This window comes from Notamacropus eugenii, chromosome 6 (assembly GCF_028372415.1).
Source record: "Notamacropus eugenii isolate mMacEug1 chromosome 6, mMacEug1.pri_v2, whole genome shotgun sequence".
NCBI classification, from domain to species: Eukaryota; Metazoa; Chordata; class Mammalia; order Diprotodontia; family Macropodidae; genus Notamacropus; species Notamacropus eugenii.
Genome location: NC_092877.1, coordinates 291,767,762 through 291,788,247, shown reverse-complemented (window position 1 = coordinate 291,788,247; position 20,486 = coordinate 291,767,762). Strand labels below are relative to the sequence as shown.

The 20,486-nt window shown below is 37.5% G+C and overlaps 1 protein-coding gene across 2 annotated transcripts in view; it reads left to right on the top strand.

The window, feature by feature from the left end:
• VWA8 (von Willebrand factor A domain containing 8) overlaps positions 1 to 20,486 on the top strand; it is a 442,786-nt gene that overhangs the window by 173,304 nt on the left and 248,996 nt on the right. For both annotated transcript variants that reach the window (XM_072617119.1, XM_072617120.1), the window contains 2 exons: positions 7,735 to 7,841; positions 19,224 to 19,330. In XM_072617119.1, coding sequence (XP_072473220.1) covers positions 7,735 to 7,841; positions 19,224 to 19,330 — 214 coding nt within the window. The remainder of the gene's footprint in view (positions 1 to 7,734; positions 7,842 to 19,223; positions 19,331 to 20,486) is intronic.

The following is a 20,486-nucleotide window of genomic DNA, read 5'->3' as shown; positions in this document are numbered from 1 at the left end:
AGATTCGTTTGCATGGAGATAATAACTGAACCCATGAGAGCCAATGAGGCCAAATGAAATTGAGCAGGACAAAAAGAAGGGGATCTTGAAGAGATACTCTTAGTGACATGGATGAGAAACTAGAACCAGAAATAGGGGAGGAATAGGAAGAATAGCAGAAGAGAACAGTGTCATCAAAGCTTAGAAAGGAGAAAGCATACAAGAGGAAGGGGTTATTGATAATGTAAAAGGCTGAAAAGAGGGCAAGGACATTTTTATTTGAATGATGAAGTTAAAGCAAGATTGCAGTGTTTAAAACCGAATGAGAGGAGAGGAAGTAGACATACCAACTGCAGATTCCTTTCTCATGAAGTTTAGCCACAAAAGACAGGAGTGAGGACTATCAAAAATGACCTTGTCCAGTAAAAGTTTTTTAAGGATGGAGACATGGGCATGTTTTTAGTTGTTAAGGAATGAACCACTCCAATAACCATGGAGTGATTAAAGATAAGTGAGAGAGTTGGAATGATAGTCCAGTCAGTCTGAGAAGCAGAGAAGTCAGCAGGGGATAGTATTAAGTACACATGTAGAGTCATTAACTTTGGCCAAGAGATGAGCCACCTCTTTATTTGGTACTTGAATGAAAGTGGAGATAGTAGAAGGAAATGTCTGAGATGTGAAATTAGGAATGGAGAAAAGGACACTCCTTTTGTAAATAATCTTTTTTGGGCAGTAAAAATTGAGGCAATGTTCTTGGCTAAAGAAGTGGAGTTTAGGTACTGTGGCAATCTTGAAGAGGAAGTTTGGAACAGCCTCTGAGTAGAGTGGAGTAGCAAATTAATTAGAAAAGAATAGAATATTTGTTTTGCTGAGAAGAAGGCCCAGTTGAGAATGTAAATTTGTGGTGAGTCCAGTCAATACATTTTCAAGATTTTTCCCACTTCATTTCAGTAGCACATGAGTAAGAATGAAGGAGGTAGATGGTAGGAGTAACACAAGGTTGGGGCAAGCTGTGACCATCAAATGGAGCATGGGATTTGAGAGTGGAGCTTAGTATAGAGTTGAGCTGATTCATTGAGGTGGAGAGAAGTGAGAAAAGGACGAGTATGTAATCAGTGAAGGACTGATAGCTTGAGAAAAAAACAAGGATGAAGGGAATAGAGATCACAATAATGATGAAGAACAGGTTTAGAGATCATAAGGCATAGGGAAAGATGGAATGATGAATGATTATAACAAAAAAGAAAAGTTAGCATGAGACAGTAGAATGAACTGTGATCTGATACATGGAAAGCTATGCCACTAAAGTATGTGTGCATGAATATTATTTCCTTATCTGTAAAAAGAAAAAGAGAGAGTTTGGACTAAACGATCTCTAATTTCTTCCAGGTCAATGATTGGAGGTAACATCAGAGAGTTAACTTTTGTTTAATGCCCCCAAAAACAACCTCTTCAATAGCCAGCTCTTTTTAGTTTGAGGAGGTGTTCGTGTTTATGTTAGCTTTGATATCTTGTAGCTCAAGCCTTGTTGTGTCACCACTGTATCTGAAAAGCAACTGGATTCTGTTCTCTTGAAGAATCTTAGACTTGAGTCACAAAACTTTCTAAACCAAATCTTACCTGTATAAAAATCTCCTTTACAACATACCTAGTTAATTGTCATCCAGATTTTGATTGAAGGTTTCTATTAAGTATTTTCCTTTGGGCTAGTTCACATTGTTAAGAATTCTTGCTTATATCTAGTGTCAATCTTAGTCTCCACCAGTTCCAGTCATTGCTGCTAGTTATAAGGCTAATAATCCCTTCTTCATATTCTCTAATGAGCACCATTACATCTTTTTATGCTTAAAGATAGCTATCATGACCCTATAAACTTTTTTCTTTTCTAGATTAAACATCCTCAGTTCTTTCACCTCATCTTGTAGATCCTTCACATGGCATGCCCTTGACATTCTTCTCTATTCTATTTGCCCTCCTCTGTATGTTTTCCAGTTTATTAATACCCTTGAAATATAGCACCAAAAAAAAGCACAGTACTCTCTACAGGATCTGTCCAGAGTAGAATACAATGGGAGTGTCACTCCCTTGTCCTAGATCCTTTGCTCCTTTCAGTGAAGCCTCAGATCACATAAACTTTTCTGTCTGCCATGTCAGGTTATGATTAATATCAAGTTCATAGTATTCTAACGCCTCCAGATCTTTATTTCATTGGACATATCTAGCCAAGCTTCTTCATCTTATACTTGTGAAATTGACTTGTTTGAACTCATGTAAAAATTTATATTTATCCTTATTAAAATTAATCTTCTTAGATTCAAGCCACTGTACTAGCCAGTCACAATTTGGGATGGGAGAGGATCATGATTCTGTCCTCCATTGTGTTATCTATCCCTGCCAGCTTTGTGTTGTATGCAGATTTCATAAGCATAAGTGTTAACTGTAACTTATTCCATTTATGATAAAAACCTTCTATACAAGGGGTAGTAGCAAGTACCCTGACAAATCCAGGATGGCCTGCAAGCACAGATTCTTGGATCTGCTTTTCTGAAAGGAAAGTAACTTTTGAGGGGTCAACAGTCTTCTTTAATCACATATACCAACAGGGAAAATACAAACAGAGAGATAAAGACCAACAGACAGGGCTTCTAACTGTCTGATCATAAGCAATACATTCATCACAGATCAATAGATAGATCCAACTTTCTGACCATTGCGTACATAGTAACCAGAGAGAGAAGCACCAACATCTGGGTTTTCAAAGAGGAGTGGGGGAATGGGGATCGGGTCTTCCTACAAAACAAGCCTTCCCTCATCAAGCTTCCCTCAGTGGGTATCACCTGAGGCCTATTAATGGACAGAGAAGATCTTTAACTTGTATTACACAAGGCAAGCCAAAAAATCTCTGGGGTGGGATCCTTCCAAATTGGACCATTTTTTGTTGACTCTTCTTTGTGTTTACCATTCCACCAGGGCTGAATTCACCAAACTTTTCCATTGTCTAGATTATATCTTAGAATGTTTTCTGTGGTTAGTACTAGGAGAAACTTTGTCATATATTTTGTTAGACTCTAGATAAACTACATAGAATTCTGTTAGTCTACCAATCTAGCAACTCTATTGATAAAGGAAACATGTTTATTATGGAATGAACTGTTCTTAGTTAAAAATAGACTGGCTCTTTGTGATTACCACTTCCTTTTCTACATGTTCATTCACTAACCCTTTAATGATATATTCTAGAATTTTGACAGGAATTGAAATCAAGCTTAGTAGTTTGCAGAATCTACTCTCTTTTTTTGAAAATTGCTCTTTTTCATTCTGTGGCACCTCTCCTCTTTTCCACAGACATTGAGGGATCACTGGGAATGGTTTTTTTCAGTACCTACTTAAAAGTCACACTTTACATGTTCTCTTATTGTTTTTCTGCTTATTCATGTTTGACGCCCTGATGCTTAGTGACTGTGTGAACAGAAAAACAAGCCACTTACCTATGCTCTCTGAGCTTCATTGTCCTCATCTGTAAGAGAGGAATAATAATCCATGTAGTACTAACCTCAGAGCTGCTGTGAGGATCAACCGACTCAGCGTATAGAAAATGCTTAATTGCCACGAGTTACTGTCAGCAGTGGTAATGATGATGATGATGGCGACCATTGGCATCTTCAGTTTTGACTCCCTACTAGCAATTTTCGTTTTATCTTTTCCAGGCCAAAGGTTGTCCTAGTTGGCTAGAAAAAAAGCAAAATAAGGGTTGACCAGTTTTTCTTCTGCAATAGAAATGATCATAGTGCCATACAATCCTATGCTATTAGTTTTATCCCTTTTTTATCCCATTCTTTCCCCCAGTATGACCAAACATCACTTTTTGTCCTTAGCATTCCTTATTAGTGTCATCTCATTCTGACATATTAATCCTCTGTGACCTGTTTTGACTCCATCTTTTCCATGTGTCTTTTATAAATAAAAGTTGGTTAATGAGAGACGTTGATCTCTTTAAATGTTCCTTTCCCTGTATGTAAATGTATAATTTTTCTTCTTTTGTATCAGAATTTTATTTTTAAGTGCTTCTCATCTTTTCTGTGTTGAGAATTTTAGCCTGTAGGATTCTCCCTGTCAGCTCTGGACCCTTGGAAGTGCGTTCTCTAAACTTCCCACAAGATGACCACCACTTCTACTTCTGCAGCTCGTTCTTTTTTTAGGAGAATATAACTCAAAATGACATTTCTCCTTAGTGATTGCTCTGCCTGTTGAAGGCTAACATGGTCATTAATACAAACCAAGAACTTAACTGTACTGCTTTTTGACAGTCGCATCTCTAGTGGTGACCAGATAATTTCTTGAGACCCCTTCCAACTCTCGATTTCTGACCTGGGCCTAGGTAATTGAAGTCCACTCTCCCTCCTCTATATGATGACTTTGTGCCCTGCTTCTCAGGCTCTTCATATTCATAACTTTTCATATAAATAAGGATCATGACATTTAATTTTTAAATTTACAAATGTTCTTTTAAGATAACAGTATTCTCAGTCATTAAGCATAATTTTAGATAAATCTGATAACGTTCCTTAAATCAAACCTGAAAAAAATAGAACCAGTATTGATTCTACCAGAAATCTCATATTTATTTACTCTTTGTAGGTCCTTCAGTTCACATAGCTGATATTCACCTGTGACTCTAACATACATTTTTGTGGCATCCAAAATAAAATATTAATCTGTTGTCAATTAAAATGAAGTATTCAGCCTTGAAAACAGTTCCCTTTGAGTTCTGTTTATACCTCAATTTTCAGATTGTATTCATTTTGTTTATATCTGGTGTAGTGGATAGAATGCTGGGTTTGGAGTCAAGGAGATTTAAGATAAAATCCCATCTCTGCTAGTGCTAGCTGGGTCATCCTGGGCTTAACCTCTTTAGAATTTAATTTCTTCACTTATAAAATGAGGTGGTTAGACAGGATGCCTTCTGCGATACCTTTGTGCATTAAATCTGTGACCTTCTGATCCACCTCTTTAAAATAATTACATAAATTATAGAATCATAGACACTGAGCTGGGACAGACTGCAGAGGCCACCTAATTCACCTTCCCCGTGTAAGCTGAAGAAATGGAAGCCCAGCTCATTTCAATAGATTTGCACCTGGGTCACACACAGCAGCAGAGGTCAAATCTGAACTGATGCTCTCTGACTCCAGAGCAAATGCTCTTTCCTGTAGCACATAGTCAGAAGGAATTCAGTACAAATGATGAACACAACATGATATAATAAATATGACACTGGACTTGGAATTAGGAAGCTGGCATCAAATCCTACTTCATGTCCTTAGTGTTGTGTGATACTGGGCAAGTCACAGCCCCTCCTAGCTCCAACTTTGTCATCTTTCAAGTGAAGGAATTGGGTGCAATGATCTCCAAAGTCCCTTCCAGCTTTAAATCTCTGGTCCTGTAATGAATGATTTGAAAAATTAAGAAGTTTAAGAAAAACTAAAATGTTTTATTATGTTCATACTTGAGAGAAAAACGACCACCACTGAGGATCACTGCTTACTTACTGGGGAATATGGAAAGAATAATCATATTAACTGGTTTAATTAATAACAAATAATAAGGTAAATTATTTAATTTTTACATAGTAAGCATTAGAAATATTTAGCAATGCCTGGGAAGGGCGAATGGAATAAATTGCCCTGAGTTCTTTAACCATGAGAAACTCTAGTGGTAGTACAGATTCAAAGCTGCATTGATGAAAATTAACTGGATTAATTATTTTCTTTTTGGTCATAAATCCAGTGGATTGGAGTAGGAAATTTGTTGGACATCCCTTAAAACCAAAATATTTTCATAATGTATAAAAAAAAAAGTGAGAATAACTCATGTTCAACATATATACTTTGCACTTACACATATTTCACAGACTCCAAAATAAGCTCATTTTTAAAATTCATTCTCAGGTGATCACAGTAAAACTTGAATTGTGATCACCTCATATCCCTTTGCAAACAAAAACGAATAATAAAACAGCTACCTTTGTTTATACACCATCTGTTGAATTTGGCTAAACTTCATCACCATATCTCAATTTCTGCTATTTACCTTCACTGTAAAAAGTGATTGGAAGCAGCAAGAAAAACTGGAAGGAATGCACATGATGATTAAAGAATAATATTTTCTACTTTTAGCCAACAACAAAAGCTTCGACAGAATTTGTTTCTGTGGAAACTATTAAAAATTACTTTGCATTTATCAACCTCATTTTTAAATGCTTTCCATATAATCAGATTCGGTCTAAAATCCAATCTGATTTCACTTCAGACTTGAGCTGAAATTCTTTTTCTCCCAGTCCCATGGCACTATAATAGTTCCATAGCTGGCAGTTTATAACAGTTTGGTGTTGTTGAGTAATGGACAAGCTTAGGAACTTAATGGAGCTAACAGCTTAAACAAAGTAGAAACTGAAAATAGTTCCATTTTCAAAGTAGATCAAAATATAAATGTATGTTAAAAATGAAATATATTTCCCATTATATGCATTTCAGAGGAGCTTTCTCTTTTAATTTAGCAAATGTTTATGAAACACCCATCATATGCAAGTTAGTGAATGATGTTAAATTAGTAGAGAAAGCCTATCCTGTATCCCCAAGATTCCTCAGGACAAGCCTTTCTAACTTCCATAGCTTATTTATATATAAACTACTCAAGGATGCACTTATTTAAGAGATCACTACAATGAATTTTTCGAAGTAATATCCTTGATAATACAACAATGGTAGCAGATATTAATTTAATGTTTACTCTGTTTAAGGGATGTTATGCTAGGAATAAGAGAGAAAAATCTAACAGTCCTTGCCCTCATGAAGTTTATGTTCTACTGGATGCACATATGGCAGGATACACACACGCACACAACACACACACACTCTGAAATGTACACACTTATGCACACATGCACACACACATACACAGGCACACACATTCATGCACACGCATGCACACACTGAAATGTACACACTTATGCACACACATATATACACAGGCACACACATGCACACACGGTCACGCACACGCATGCACACACAGGCACATGCATGTGCACACATACACAAGCACGCATGCACAAGCACGCATGCACACACATGCACACATGCGCACACAATTACACTTCCTTCTTATTCTTTTCTTCAGTCTACAGTCTGACTTCCAGTTTCATCATTCAAAAAAAACTCTTCTCTCTAGTGTTGCTAGAGATTTCTTAAATGCCAAATCTAATCAACTTTTTAAAAAATTTATATTTTATTTTTCTCAATTACATGTAGACAGTTGTTAACATTTATTTTTTGAAAACTCTGAATTCCAAATTTTCTCTCTCTCTCTCATCTCTCTCCTTCCTAACACAGTAATCAATTTGATCCAGATTATACATATATGTATAATCATGTGAAAACATCTCCATATTGATCATGTTGTGAAAGAAGAAGCAGACCGAAAAACCCCCACAAAAAATAAAGTGAAAAATCGTACACTTCAGTCTGCACTCATTCTCCATCAGTGATTTCTCCGTACATGAATGGCATTTTCCATCATGAGTCTTTTGGAATTGTCCTGATCAGTTATTGCTGAGAAGAGCTGAGTCATGTACAGCTGATCGTTGTTCTTCTGGTTCTGCTCACTTCACTTTGCGTCAGTTTGCATAAATAAGTATGAGAGATTATTGAAGTTTAAAGAAGGTTCTGGTGATATTTCTTTTCCTTTTATTCCCAGGTTTTTACCAAGTCTTGCACAGACAGCCTTAGAGAAGAATCTGCTGGATGCCGGCATTGAAACCACTCCTGATACCCACCCACAGCCAGAACCCAAGGATTATAGATGTAAGCTGCTTACACTTTGTCTTCAGAGTACTGGTTTTGTCTTCCCTCAGATTCTCTCCTATATCAGTTGTATTCATTGAAAAAGCAGTTGATATGTTTCAAGCACTGTGTTAGCTACTAGGGATGCAAATAGAAAAAACGTGACAGCCCTTGCCCTCAAGGCTCTCACACTCAAATTGGGGGACATATCATATAAAAATAAATTATTAAAAAGTCCCAGAATTCAGCATTGAGGGCAGCTGGCAAGACCCAGAACTCCTTAAGTTACATCAGTGAGACAGATGACAGTGGCTAGAGTCTGCTAGACATAAAAATAGGGCAGATGGTAAGGCTTAGTAGTCCTCCATCTCAAGGGAAAGGATAAGTTGGTGACTCCTCTCTTATCTAAGTCTTGTGAGCAGATGAATTCTAGGTGAGCCAGGGTAGAGAGCAAAATAGGTAAGAGAAGAAAAGAATGTCTTCCTGCTGCCAGGCCATCCCCCTTGGATTCTGGGCAGACCAGCTACCAGAGGAAGGAGTCAAAGGGGCAATCTCCCTGGGTTACTGCTTTCCATCTGCCCATAATAACCTGTGCTGCTTCCTTATTCCCCTCCATTCAAGTCTAAATGCATCTGGTTTTTAAGGCTTTCTGGAATCTCACTATCATTCAGCTTACCCAAACTTAGGGAGACCTTGGGCCTCTAGCAAAGCTCTCTGCTATAGTTGAGCCAATTTTTGAGTTACCCCCTCAACTTGCGATTTCTAATTCAGTTTCTCTTCCTTTGTTCATTATCTTTCTCCATTTGAAATATTCTCCTTCTCTGCAGCTCTCCATAATTCTTTACAGATTCCACTTTGTCCAGAAAGCTCTCCCAAACTCTAGCAATCCCCATGATTCTTTCCTGTATTGAATTCTTTATGTATATTATAAACTTCATTATCACGTTTAGTAATTCACAGTAATTTATTATATTACATAATATTCATCTATAGATTTTTACTTTAGTCTTTTCTCCTTAGGTATATTAAAATTTTTGATAAAGTGTGTCATATCCTTTTGCCTCATTTCTAAGTCTGTAGAGTTTTTAATCAGTACTTTACATTTTATATGCTTGTAAAAGTACACATTCCCAAGCTATAGAATACCTTTAGAATTTAAATATTAGCTTTTGCTTTGATTACTGCTGAAAGTGTATCCATGTCTATACAAATTCAGCTAATCCCTTCCTTAAGAATACTTCACTCATAACAATCTGTACATACGGATATTTGTGGTCTTTCCTTCCTCTTTGCCATCGTATTTCTATTGTGACACTGAAGCAGGTCAGACGGCAGCTCCTCCGTCTAGCATACTCTTTTTCTGCCTTGAAGCCCAGAGGAATTTGGTGTAAAGCTCATAGCAATATTGCAGTTCAGTTACATCCTGAGTTACATAGTCTTTTCATTTATAGCATCCTTTCTATAGCATAAGATTTCCTAGGTTCCAAACAACTGGCTTAAAAATGAACTTTTGAAATAGTCTATCAATAATTTGAGTGCTGCCTTTGTATTTTATTTTAACTAGCTTTAGATGAATATTAACTAGTTTAAAGGCTATAGCCAAATGATTTCTTATATATATATATGTACATATTTGTCCCCTGAGCTAGAGAGCAGCTTAGCAGTCACTAAGCAGTCCAGCTACTTGCCTGGTCTTTGAAGTCGGTGAAGCTACTGTTCAGCATAACTAATGGGCAGTTATTGAGCTTTTGTTGGTATATCTGTAGGAGGATGAGCTAGCCACCCCAGAGAGCCCTTTCCATTTGGTTAGAGCTTTAATTATTTAAACATTCTTTATAATGACTAGAAATACTGACTCTCTACCCATTGCTATTTATCGTGAGGGCAGGCAGAAAATAAAAACAGAGAAAATAAATAAATAACAAAATAAATAGAAATATATTACAAATTAGGTGATATTAATAGTTTTCTGAGTCAATATGTCATCTTAGGGAAGTAGTTCTCTCTGACTTTGATGCAATGATCTAGTACAATCTACTCATTTTACAGATGAGGAACTAGATAGTAGGACTGTGACTTGAAATTCCAGCTCCCTGACTTGTGGTCCAGCATTCTTTCCACTAAACCACAATGCTTCCCCTAAATCTAATACTCCATCTTCAGGACAGCTATTCAAATAGTTGGCTCTGCAAAATTTCTCAGCATCCTCAGTGGATATAGAGAGCTGGGCTCAGAGTCAAGAAGACCATGAATCAAGTATAGCCTCAGACGTATATAGGCAGGTGACCCTAGGCAGCTCATTGAACCCTTCAGTGTACCAATCACCAATCTAAGACCATAAATTAGAGAGCAGTTGCTGATCTTCATTCGGAGAGGAAGTATCTCCCCCAGAACTCCCTGCCCTGATGAAGACACAGGTCCACTGAAAAAAACAAAACAAACCCAAAACACTTCTCTAGGCTTAGTATCACCAGTTCCTTAGATGATTTCTCATGTGATGTGGTTTTGAATTCTCTCATCATCTTTGTTACTGTCCTTTGAACTTGATTCAGTTTATTAGTCTCCCTGCTAAATGTGTTCAGAGAATGAGCACAGCACTCCAGATGTAGCTGGACCAGAATGCATTCTATTAATAGACCCTAAAATCACATCAGCTCTTTTTTTGGCAACATTGTTACACTGTGCCTGTAGTCAACTAAAAACTCTGTATCTTTTTTATACAAATGACTCTTAAGTTAGATATCCCCAAGTTGTGCTTGTGCAGAATTTTTTTTGAGCCTGTGTATAGGACTTAGTACATAACATGCTGCTGTAGAAAGAGCACTTTAATTGGGAATCAGAAGACTGAAGTTCAGGAAAGTTGTGTGATCATTGGCAAGTCACTTAAACCTCTCCAAGGTTCCTTTTGTTCTCTGTAAAATTACAACACTGCTTGCATTGTGTACTTCACAGGATACTGCTCTGTAAATCTTTCAGTCCTATATAAATGTGAGCTATTGTTATTAACATGATTAAATTTCTTTTGGTTAGATTTTACCCTCGATCTAGCTTCTTGACATCTTTTTTTATACTGCATCCAGTTAAGAACTAGGATGTTGAGTCAGTGATGGTGTGTAGAGGTCACTGGACTTGGCATCAGGAGAGCCCTGTGTTCAGTTCCCACTACTTTCATTTATTAACTTTATTACAATGTATAAGTCCCTAAGCTTTCTGCATCTCAATTTTCTCATTGTAAAAGACAATAAAACGTGTAATTCCTATCTCAGGTTTATTATGACAATCAAATGATCTAATGTATGGAAAGCTCATTGTAAACTTAAAGTGTTATAAAAGGCAGCTGTCTAACAGTCAACTCTGGAAGTTCTTTCAGGACTTCATCCAGGAGTGTACATTTGAACCCATTAGGAATTCTTAAATGTTCTCTTAGTATCTTCTGTAGTAGCTTGAGTCTCAATTCCCACTCAGCCATTTTGGATCTACCCTTTTCAGTCTGATGATCATTTTTCCTGTTAGGGAAAACAGAAACAAAATAAGAGTTGAATAGTTCAACCTTCTCTGTTGTCCATTAGTATTTTCTGATATGTCTCAGGCAGCGCTTTACTTGTCTTACTTTTTACCTTGGATAGACTTTTTGAAATGCCAACCTAGACCTCTGTGAAGATAAGGAGATGTAGGCTGGGCAAAAGATAAAGTAGCATGCCCCAAAGTTATGAAACTGGAATCTAGCACCTTTCATACATATATACATGTGTTGATGGTGCAGCTAGGTGGTGCAGTGGATAGAGCACCAGTGCAAGAGTCAGGAGGACCTTAGTTCAAATCTCACCTCAGACACTTGACACCCACTAGCTGTGTGACCTTGAGCAAGTCATTTAACCCCAATTGCCTCATCCTGGGTCATCTCCAGTCATTCTGATGAATATCTGGTCGCTGGATTCAGATGGCTCTGAAGGAGAACTGAGGCTGGTGACCTGCACATCCCTCCCTCACTCAAAACAAAGTCATGTCATCATTTCTCTAATTGCATGGTCTTCTTCGGCAACGAAGGACGAACACACACACCTTGGATAGAACTTTGAAAAATCATTGACAGTTTGATCTTTGGATTTTTCCCAAGCCTTATTAGCTCATTCCAGACTTCAGCTGTCTTTAAAAAGCAACACACTTTTCTTTTGTATTTTTCTGTTATTCTTTGTCCTTTCTTAGATCCCCTTAAAATCTGGGCTCCTCTGAGACCTCTTTGTGTAGACACATATGGTGCATTGCTTCATCCCCCCTTATTTTCCCCTCTTTGGGATAATTTAGAATTAAGTTACCAGAATTTTGGTTTTGAAAGTCTCTTATCCCTTTTGAGATATTTTTCCTTTTATAGGTCTAGCTCATGGATAAGAATTTTTAAGAATTTTTGCTCTTATTTCATTCAGTTTTTCCCTTTATGCTGCAGTATTTTCCCCCCATGCTTATCAAAGTCTGGTTTTCTTACTATTTTTCTCTTTTGACAAGGTCCATTTTGTTTTATGATCATATAACAGAACATAAATCAAATTTAAAAATTAAGAGTATTTTTTACCAGTGCTTTGTTACATTGTCTGCTTGATCCAAGAGACTCTAGTTAGGATGACACAGGACCTTGCAGATTCTACATTAAAAGATCAGAGGGATTGGAATAAGATTGCATAAGCCAAAGGAAGTTGGACTACAAGCAGGGATCAGTTACTCAGCAAAATTGAGCATAATCTTTCAGGCAGGGAGATAGATATTCAATTAAATAAAGGATTTCCACAACTTCCTTATGAAAAGACCAGAGCTCATTAGAAAATTTCATTTTCAAATACAGGACTCAAGAGAGGCATAAAAAGATAAACAGGAAGAGGAAAAAAGAAAACTTGTTATATAATATGGGCAAACTATTTACATCCCTATATGGGAGTTACCTCCCTCTAAATGAGTACATGAAAAGGCCAGCCTAAAAAGGCCAAGGTCTTCCATTGCATCCTAGGCCATCTCCAGTCATCTGATGAATATCAGGTCCCTGGACCCAGATGGCTCAGGAGGAGAAAGTGAGGCTAGTGACCTGCACAGCCCTCCCTTACTCAACTCAAAGTCAAGTGCAAGTCATGTCATCATTTCTTTGATGGCATGGTCTTCTTGGAAACGAAGGACAAACACAGAGAGCTTGATCCATAAGAGATTCTTCTTATGGCTTTGCTATAGGAAGTATACCGGCCTGTAGCATTTGGACCCTTTGGAGTCTAGGGAAAGTCTGAGTTTATTAAATAGAGTCTTTACTTTGAAAAGCAAAATTCTTTCATATTTATCCCTCAAAGAAGCTGCTTTTCCTCACAGAAACTATATGTATTTTCTGTATGATGAAACTTTTAAGGTCTTCCAAGGCTGGCACCTTGATTTTTGCTTGTTATATACCCTGCAATATTACATTTTCTGTAAATGCATAGTAAATGCTTGCTGAATGAATAAATGAATGGATAAGTGATTGAATGAATGAAAGTATCTCATTGTTCAAATGAACTTGAAAAGAAATGATATAGGTAGTTCAATATCACCTGAGGGACATGATGGACGTCATAATAATGGCTTGTATTTGTGTAGCCCCTAAATATTTTTAGAGCACTGTGCATTCGTTATCCTATTTTATTCTTACCACAACTTTGTCAAGTAAGTATTACACATTTTTAGCCCCATTTGGGGGGATATTATTATTCCATTTTACAGATGATATAACTGAGGCTGAGAAAGTTTAAGTAATTTTCCAGGATCATCCCACTTGGTGAGTGTTGGATGGCATTCAAGCTCTAATCTGTTGACTCCTAATCCTGGATTCTTTCCACTCTATGCATGTTGCTTCTCATCATGTGTCTCAGTGAAATAATATATGTCATAGATTGTATCCTTAGTCAGTTGCTAGGGAAAAAACCTCCATCTACTGTTGCTGTGTATATACATGTAGGTAAAAGGCCTCACAAGGAAGAATTCTTTTTGAGGAATAATGTGGAGCCCACACTGAGACTTCTTTTTCCTTGTGTTCGCCTTCCTTTAGTGATGGAGAAGATCAGCCAGTAGATAAAACTTTACTTGTTTTGCTTTTTCTTCTGCTGCCTTAGGTGTTTTCAGTTTGTTTTTGTTGGTTTTTTTTTAATGATGCGAGCTCTCCCTACGACAGATGACTAGAATTGTAAATAGACTTTTGTACTGAGTTAGAGTAAGGGCTTTATTTTACTTTTTTTTTCTAGTGGAAGGAAAGTTGTGAGAGAAAAGTGGATAGGATGGAAGGAAGGAAGGAAGAAGAAAAAAAGGGTTATTGAAGTGGATTTTTTTAAATTTCACAGAAAAGAACAGAAAGCCAGAAAAAAAATCATAGAGAAATGAGAGTTTTGAAAGTTATATGTTGAATTTATTATATATTTTTAAGATGAACAGACTATACAATAGTAACCATCTTCAATTATATGTACACTTCTCTTTTTATATATTTTAATATGTAAATGGAAATGTTCATTTTGTAAAGTTTTAAGTACAGAGTAAAAATAACCCTTAATTTAAAAAAAATTAAATAGCTTTGATCATTTCCTTGGAAGAAAGCAGTACAGTAGGGGGAGGAGCCAAGATGGCGGAGTAGAAAGATGTACATATTCTAGCTCTGAACCCACAGCCCATAAAATATCTGTAAAGAAGAACTCCCAACAAATTCTGGAGCAGCAGAAGCCACAGAACAACGGAGCGGACAAGATTTCTGTTCCAGAGGGACCTGAAAACAGACAACAAAGGTCCGTCGCACCCCGGACCCGGAGCAGAGCAGAGCCCTGCCTTGGCCGCGCCGCACCGAGGGGAGCAGATCCGAGCAGGCTTCAGGGAAGGAATCTCCAGCGGCTGCGCAGGTCCCCCCACCCACGGGCCCCAAAGGTTGGTGAGAGGGTCTTCTCGGCTTGCCAAGGGGGAGTGGGGTGCCCCCATAACTCAGGCCCCCTCGGGAGGCAGCAGCGGAGGCGGCAGGAGACCGGGACTCCCCAAGCAGGCAGGAGCTCGGATCCATTGCTGAAGGTCTCCACATAAACCCCCTGAGGGAACTGAGCCCTGTCGGGTGGCCCTGCCCCCACCTGAGCACCTGAACTTAATCTCACACTGAATAGCAGCCCCGCCCAAAGCCCGAGGCTGGGAAGCAGCATTTGAATCTCAAACCTCAAGCCCTGGCTGGGCGGATCTGGAGGTGAGGTGGGGGTGGAAAGAAAACTCAGAAGGCAAGTCACTGGCTGGGAAAATGCCCAGAAAAGGGAAAAAAAATAAAAGACCATAGAAGGTTACTTTTCTTGGTGAACAGATATCTCCTCCCATCCTTTCAGATGAGGAAGAACAAGGCTTACCATCAGGGAAAGACACAGAAGTCAAGGCTTCTGTGTCCCAAACATCCAGAATAAATATTCAGTGGGCTCAGGCCATGGAAGAGCTCAAAAAGGATTTTGAAAATCAAGTTAGAGAGGTGGAGGAAAAACTGGGAAGAGAAATGAGAGAGATGCAAGAAAAGCATGAAAAGCAGGTCAACACCTTGCTAAAGGAGACCCAAAAAAATGCTGAAGAAAGTAACACCTTGAAAAATAGGCTAACTCAATTGGCAAAAGAGGTTCAAGAAGCCAATGAGGAGAAGAATGCTTTCAAAAGCAGAATTAGCCAAATGGAAAAGGAGGTTCAAAAGCTCACTGAAGAAAATAGTTCTTCCACAATTAGAATGGAACAGATGGAGGCTAATGACTTTGTGAGAAACCAAGAAATCACAAAACAAAAGCAAAAGAATGAAAAAATGGAAGATAACGTGAAATATCTCATTGGAAAAACAACTGACCTGGAAAATAGATCCAGGAGAGACAATTTAAAAATTATGGACCTACCTGAAAGCCATGATCAAGAAAAGAGCCTAGACATCATCTTTCATGAAATTATCAAGGAAAACTGCCCTGATATTCTAGAACCAGAGGGCAAAATAAGTATTCAGGGAATCCACTGATCACCGCCTGAAAGAGATCCAAAAAGAGAAACTCCTAGGAACATCGTGGCCAAATTCCAGAATTCCTTAGTCAAGGAGAAAATATTGCAAGCAGCTAGAAAGAAACAATTCAAGTATTGTGGAAATACGATCAGGATAACACAAAATCTAGCAGCTTCTACATTAAGGGATCGAAGGGCATGGAATATCATATTCCAGAAGTCAAAGGAACTAGGACTAAAACCAAGAATCACTTACCCAGCAAAACTGTCTTTCCACGAAATTGGGGACTTTTAAGCATTCTTGATGAAAAGACCAGAGCTGAAAGAAAATTGACTTTCAAACACAAGAATGAAGAGAAATATGAAAAGGTAAACAGCAAAGAGAAGTCATAAGGGACTTACTAAAGTTGAACTGTTTACATTCCTACATGGAAAGAAAATATTTGTAACTCTTGAAACTTTTCAGTATCTGGGTAGTGGGTGGGATTACATACACACACACACACACACACACACACACACAGAGAGAGAGCACAGAGTGAATTGAATAGGATGGGATCATATCTTAAAAAAATGAAATTAAGCGGCGAGAGAGAAATATATCAGGAGAAGAAAGGGAGAAATGGAATGGGGCAAATTATCTCTCATAAAAGAGGCAAGCAAAAGACTTTTTAGTGGAGGGAAAAAGAAAGGAGGTGAGAGAAAAACGTGAAGTTTACTCTCATCACATTCCACTAAAGGAAGGAATAAAACACACACTCATTTTGGTATGAAAACCTATTTTACAATACAGGAAAGTGGGGGATAAGGGGATAAGCAGGGTGGGGAGGAGGATGGAAGGGAGGACAATGGGAGGAGGGAGCAATTAGAAGTCAACACTCTTGGGGAGGGACAAGATCAAAAGAGAGAATAGAAGCAATGGGGGGCAGGATAGGATGGAGGGAAATATAGTTAGTCTTATACAACACAACTATTATGGAAGTCATTTGCAAAACTGCACAGATATGGCCTATATTGAATTGCTTGCCTTCCAAAAGGAATGGGTGGGGAGGGAGAGATGAAGAGAAGTTGGAACTCAAAAGTTTTAGGATCAACTGTCAAGTACTGTTCTCGCTACTAGGAAATAAGAAATACAGGTAAAGGGGTATAGAAAGTTATCTGGCCCTACAGGACAAAAGAGAAGATGGGGACAAGGGAAGAGAGGGATGATAGAAGAGAGGGCAGATTCGTGATAGGGGCAATCAGAATGCTCGGTGTTTTGGGGTGGGGAGAGGGGACAAAAGGGGAGAAAATTTGGAACCCAAAATTTTGTGAAAATGAATGTTAAAAGTTAAATAAATTTAAAAAAAAAAAAAAAGGCAGGACAGTAGATAGAACTTTGGACTCTGAGTTCAGATGATCTGAGTCCAAATACTCCCTGACACCCTTACTAGGTGTGTGACCTTGGACAAGTCTCTCAGCCTGTTTCCTCATCTGTAAAATGAGGATAATAGCACCTAATGAACAAGGTTGTTGTGAAAAGCAAATGAATTAACATGTGAAGGGCTTTGTAAACCTTAAAGTTCTAAATAAATACTAGTTGTTGTTGCAGTTAAGAAAACAAATACTTTCTTTTTCTTTTTCAAGATCCTCTTTTGTGAAAATGTGCAGGGATGATAACTCTCTGATTAAGGTTTCTGTGTGTGTGTGTGTGTGTGTGTGTGTGTGTGTGTGTGTGTGTAGATACATGTATATTTGAAGAATTGAATTGCCTCAATTTATTCAATGAGTATTAAATACATTTCACATCAGTTTCTGTTCAACTAAACCTATGTCACCATTACAAGCATATGGCAAATATATTCTTCTACATCACTGTTCTTTCTAGTCATACTTTTATAGTGGGCTCATTTCAGAGATCTGTTGGCAGTAAAGAAACACATTTCTTAGCTTAACAATTTTTTTCTGGCAGAATGCAAGAGTAAAGGAAAAGGGCACAGAGAAAAGTTCTATCAAAAAGAGAGATGGCTCCTGAGATCTAATGTGCTTTGCTGTATCTTCTTGTGTCATTGTGGTGATTAACTAGGGTGTTAAGATTCATTATTTTAATTGTGACTAGTTAACTTATGAAATTTAACGTTTCCTTTCCTCTTCAATGTTTGGAAATTTGTTGACAATTACTAGAAGAGAACTGATTTTTCTACGATTGTCCTTTAAAAAGAAAATGGTTGATAGGCATTTAATAAAAATTAAGTGATTTAGTTAGCCCTGAAAGAGCATACACAAAGGATTGAATGTCCTTTGAAGGGAATTTATTAGTTGCGGCTCTCAACAGAATCTAGTATAGCTCCTAGAACTGTCAGTTAGTAACTATTTATTGAGGCCTACTAAATATGGACCTAGGTACTACAAGGAATGAATAGGAAACGAAAGAAGCAGGTAAGCTCTGATTCATATTGGAGAGGCAAAACTAACAGAGGTGAAACAATGAGAGAACAATTCAAGAAAACATCTAATTAAGTGCTAAGTGGAGGGGTTCGCTCTGTAAGTAAACAGGAGGAGAGTAAGTGGAGAACGCTTCATGAAGGACAGGAAGAGAAGTAAAGGGCTTGATACAGAATCCCCAGGTTGATGAAGAAGTTCCTTCTCTTGTCCTAAGGTCCTAACAAGGTCATCTTTATTATCTAATGCTGAAGAGAGGGCTGACTAGAAGACAATACAGAGTGAACCTTTCCTGCTGCCTTCCTTTCTAGTGTTCCTTTTCCCTTCTTCTTACTTATACAAGAACAGTTGTCATGTACTTAGATGACCTACTAAGGAGTCTCGTAAGTTCCTAGAGAGAAAGTCACCAGTATGTGTATTGTCCTCTGCATCTGTACTGAAAGGTCTTCGTATCCTTTGGACCCATGTTGGCTTGGCCTACATGACGCAAAGTTAAGTCACTGGGGCAAAAGAGCTGAAAGGTCTTTATGGCATATAGTGCTACTCCCTCTCGCTGACCCTTTTTTATGTGGCATATGATGTTCTAGTGGTTTGTTATCTTTGTTGTCATCCTCCAAAACCCACAAAAATAATAACAATTAACAACAACAGTAGTAATGATAGCCAACATTTATATGGCATTTTAAGGTTTCCAAAGCACTTTGCCTCTGTGGTCTCATTTGGTTCTGACAGCCCTGAGAAGGAGATGCTGGTATTGTCCCCATTTTAGGGAGGAGGAAGGTCAGACTGAAAGAGTTTAAGTTGCCCATAGTCACTTAATTAGTAAATATCGGAAGCAGGATTCAAACTCAGGTCTTCTGGATTCCATCCACTGTCTCACATGCTTAATCATGTCACAGGTCTGGACCAGAAACTATATTTGACTGATCTGATAACTTTATCAGTACTACATGATTCATTCTTTGCTTTGTATATCATTTTTAGGTGAAATAAAATCTGGATCTCTGAAGATTGGGAATATTAGCATACCAGTCCATAATACCAATGAGAAAATGAAAGTGCCTGATGTTTTATTTTATGAAAATTTCCAAGTAAGATCCTTGACCTTGAATATTACTTTAAATTTAATTTAAATTATATTAAATTAAATTAAAATAGATTGCTTTAAATATAATGATGCTTAATTCAGGGTTTTGGATTGCAGCCGACAAATTTGTCTGTGATGTTTTAGCATTGGTCATAAATTCAAATCCATTTATATGATACAAGATACACCTGTTAAAATTATATTATCAACATTTTCCAAAACATAGCTGAAATGTAGAGAAATGAATGCTTTGCTTAACATAGTAGTCTTCATATATAAGTGAAATCACACTATCACAGAATCCATAGGAAATTGAAAGTTTACTGTACAAATATATTGTAAGAGATCATATCACCAGTTTGTAAAACCTGTGTATGAAATAAAGATGGCATTGCTCATCTCTTTTCTAGAGAATTGATGAGTAAACAGGAGTAGGAGTGAAAGAGAGATGTCATTCACACACACATGCACCACAGTAACCTCTTCTTCACCCAAGCTCCTGAATCTTCTTTTATATGTGGAAGACAGTGCTACACTCTGGTACTTTTCTTTGGTAGCCATTTTATATTTATAAAGTTTATATATTTATAAATATAAGTGGTATTTTTATGTTTAAAATAAATTTGTCCAAGCCACAATTTTTTGCTTTAAAAAAGTACTCCCATTTTCTTTTCCTTCTCTGGACCCAGTTAATTGTTATAAATTTTGTTCTTGAACTGATTGCTTCCACAGTGCAAGCAATGAAGCTAATGAACCAAAAAGTTAATAACATGTTATCCTGAAAACAAAAAGAGAAAAAATCCCACTTGTCAAATAGAAAAAGACAATGATTATAAATAAAATTTGCTTTTTTCAAATGTTAAATTAATATTACCTCTACCAGGAAGTAAAGAATTGGTATTTCAGGTTTTTGTGATTAAGTATAATTAAGAAGTTGCCTTGGATGTCAAGACATAAATAGAGAACATGTAACAGGAAGACCTGAGTTTAAATTTTTCTCAGATATTTACTGGTTGTGTGACCCTAGGTAAGTCACTTCACTCAAGTCAGCCTCAGTTTCCTCAGATGTAAAATGAGAATTATAGCACCTACCTCCCAGGGTTGTTGTGAGGATCAGATGAGGTAATATTTACAAAAAGCACTTAGCCTAGTACATGGTA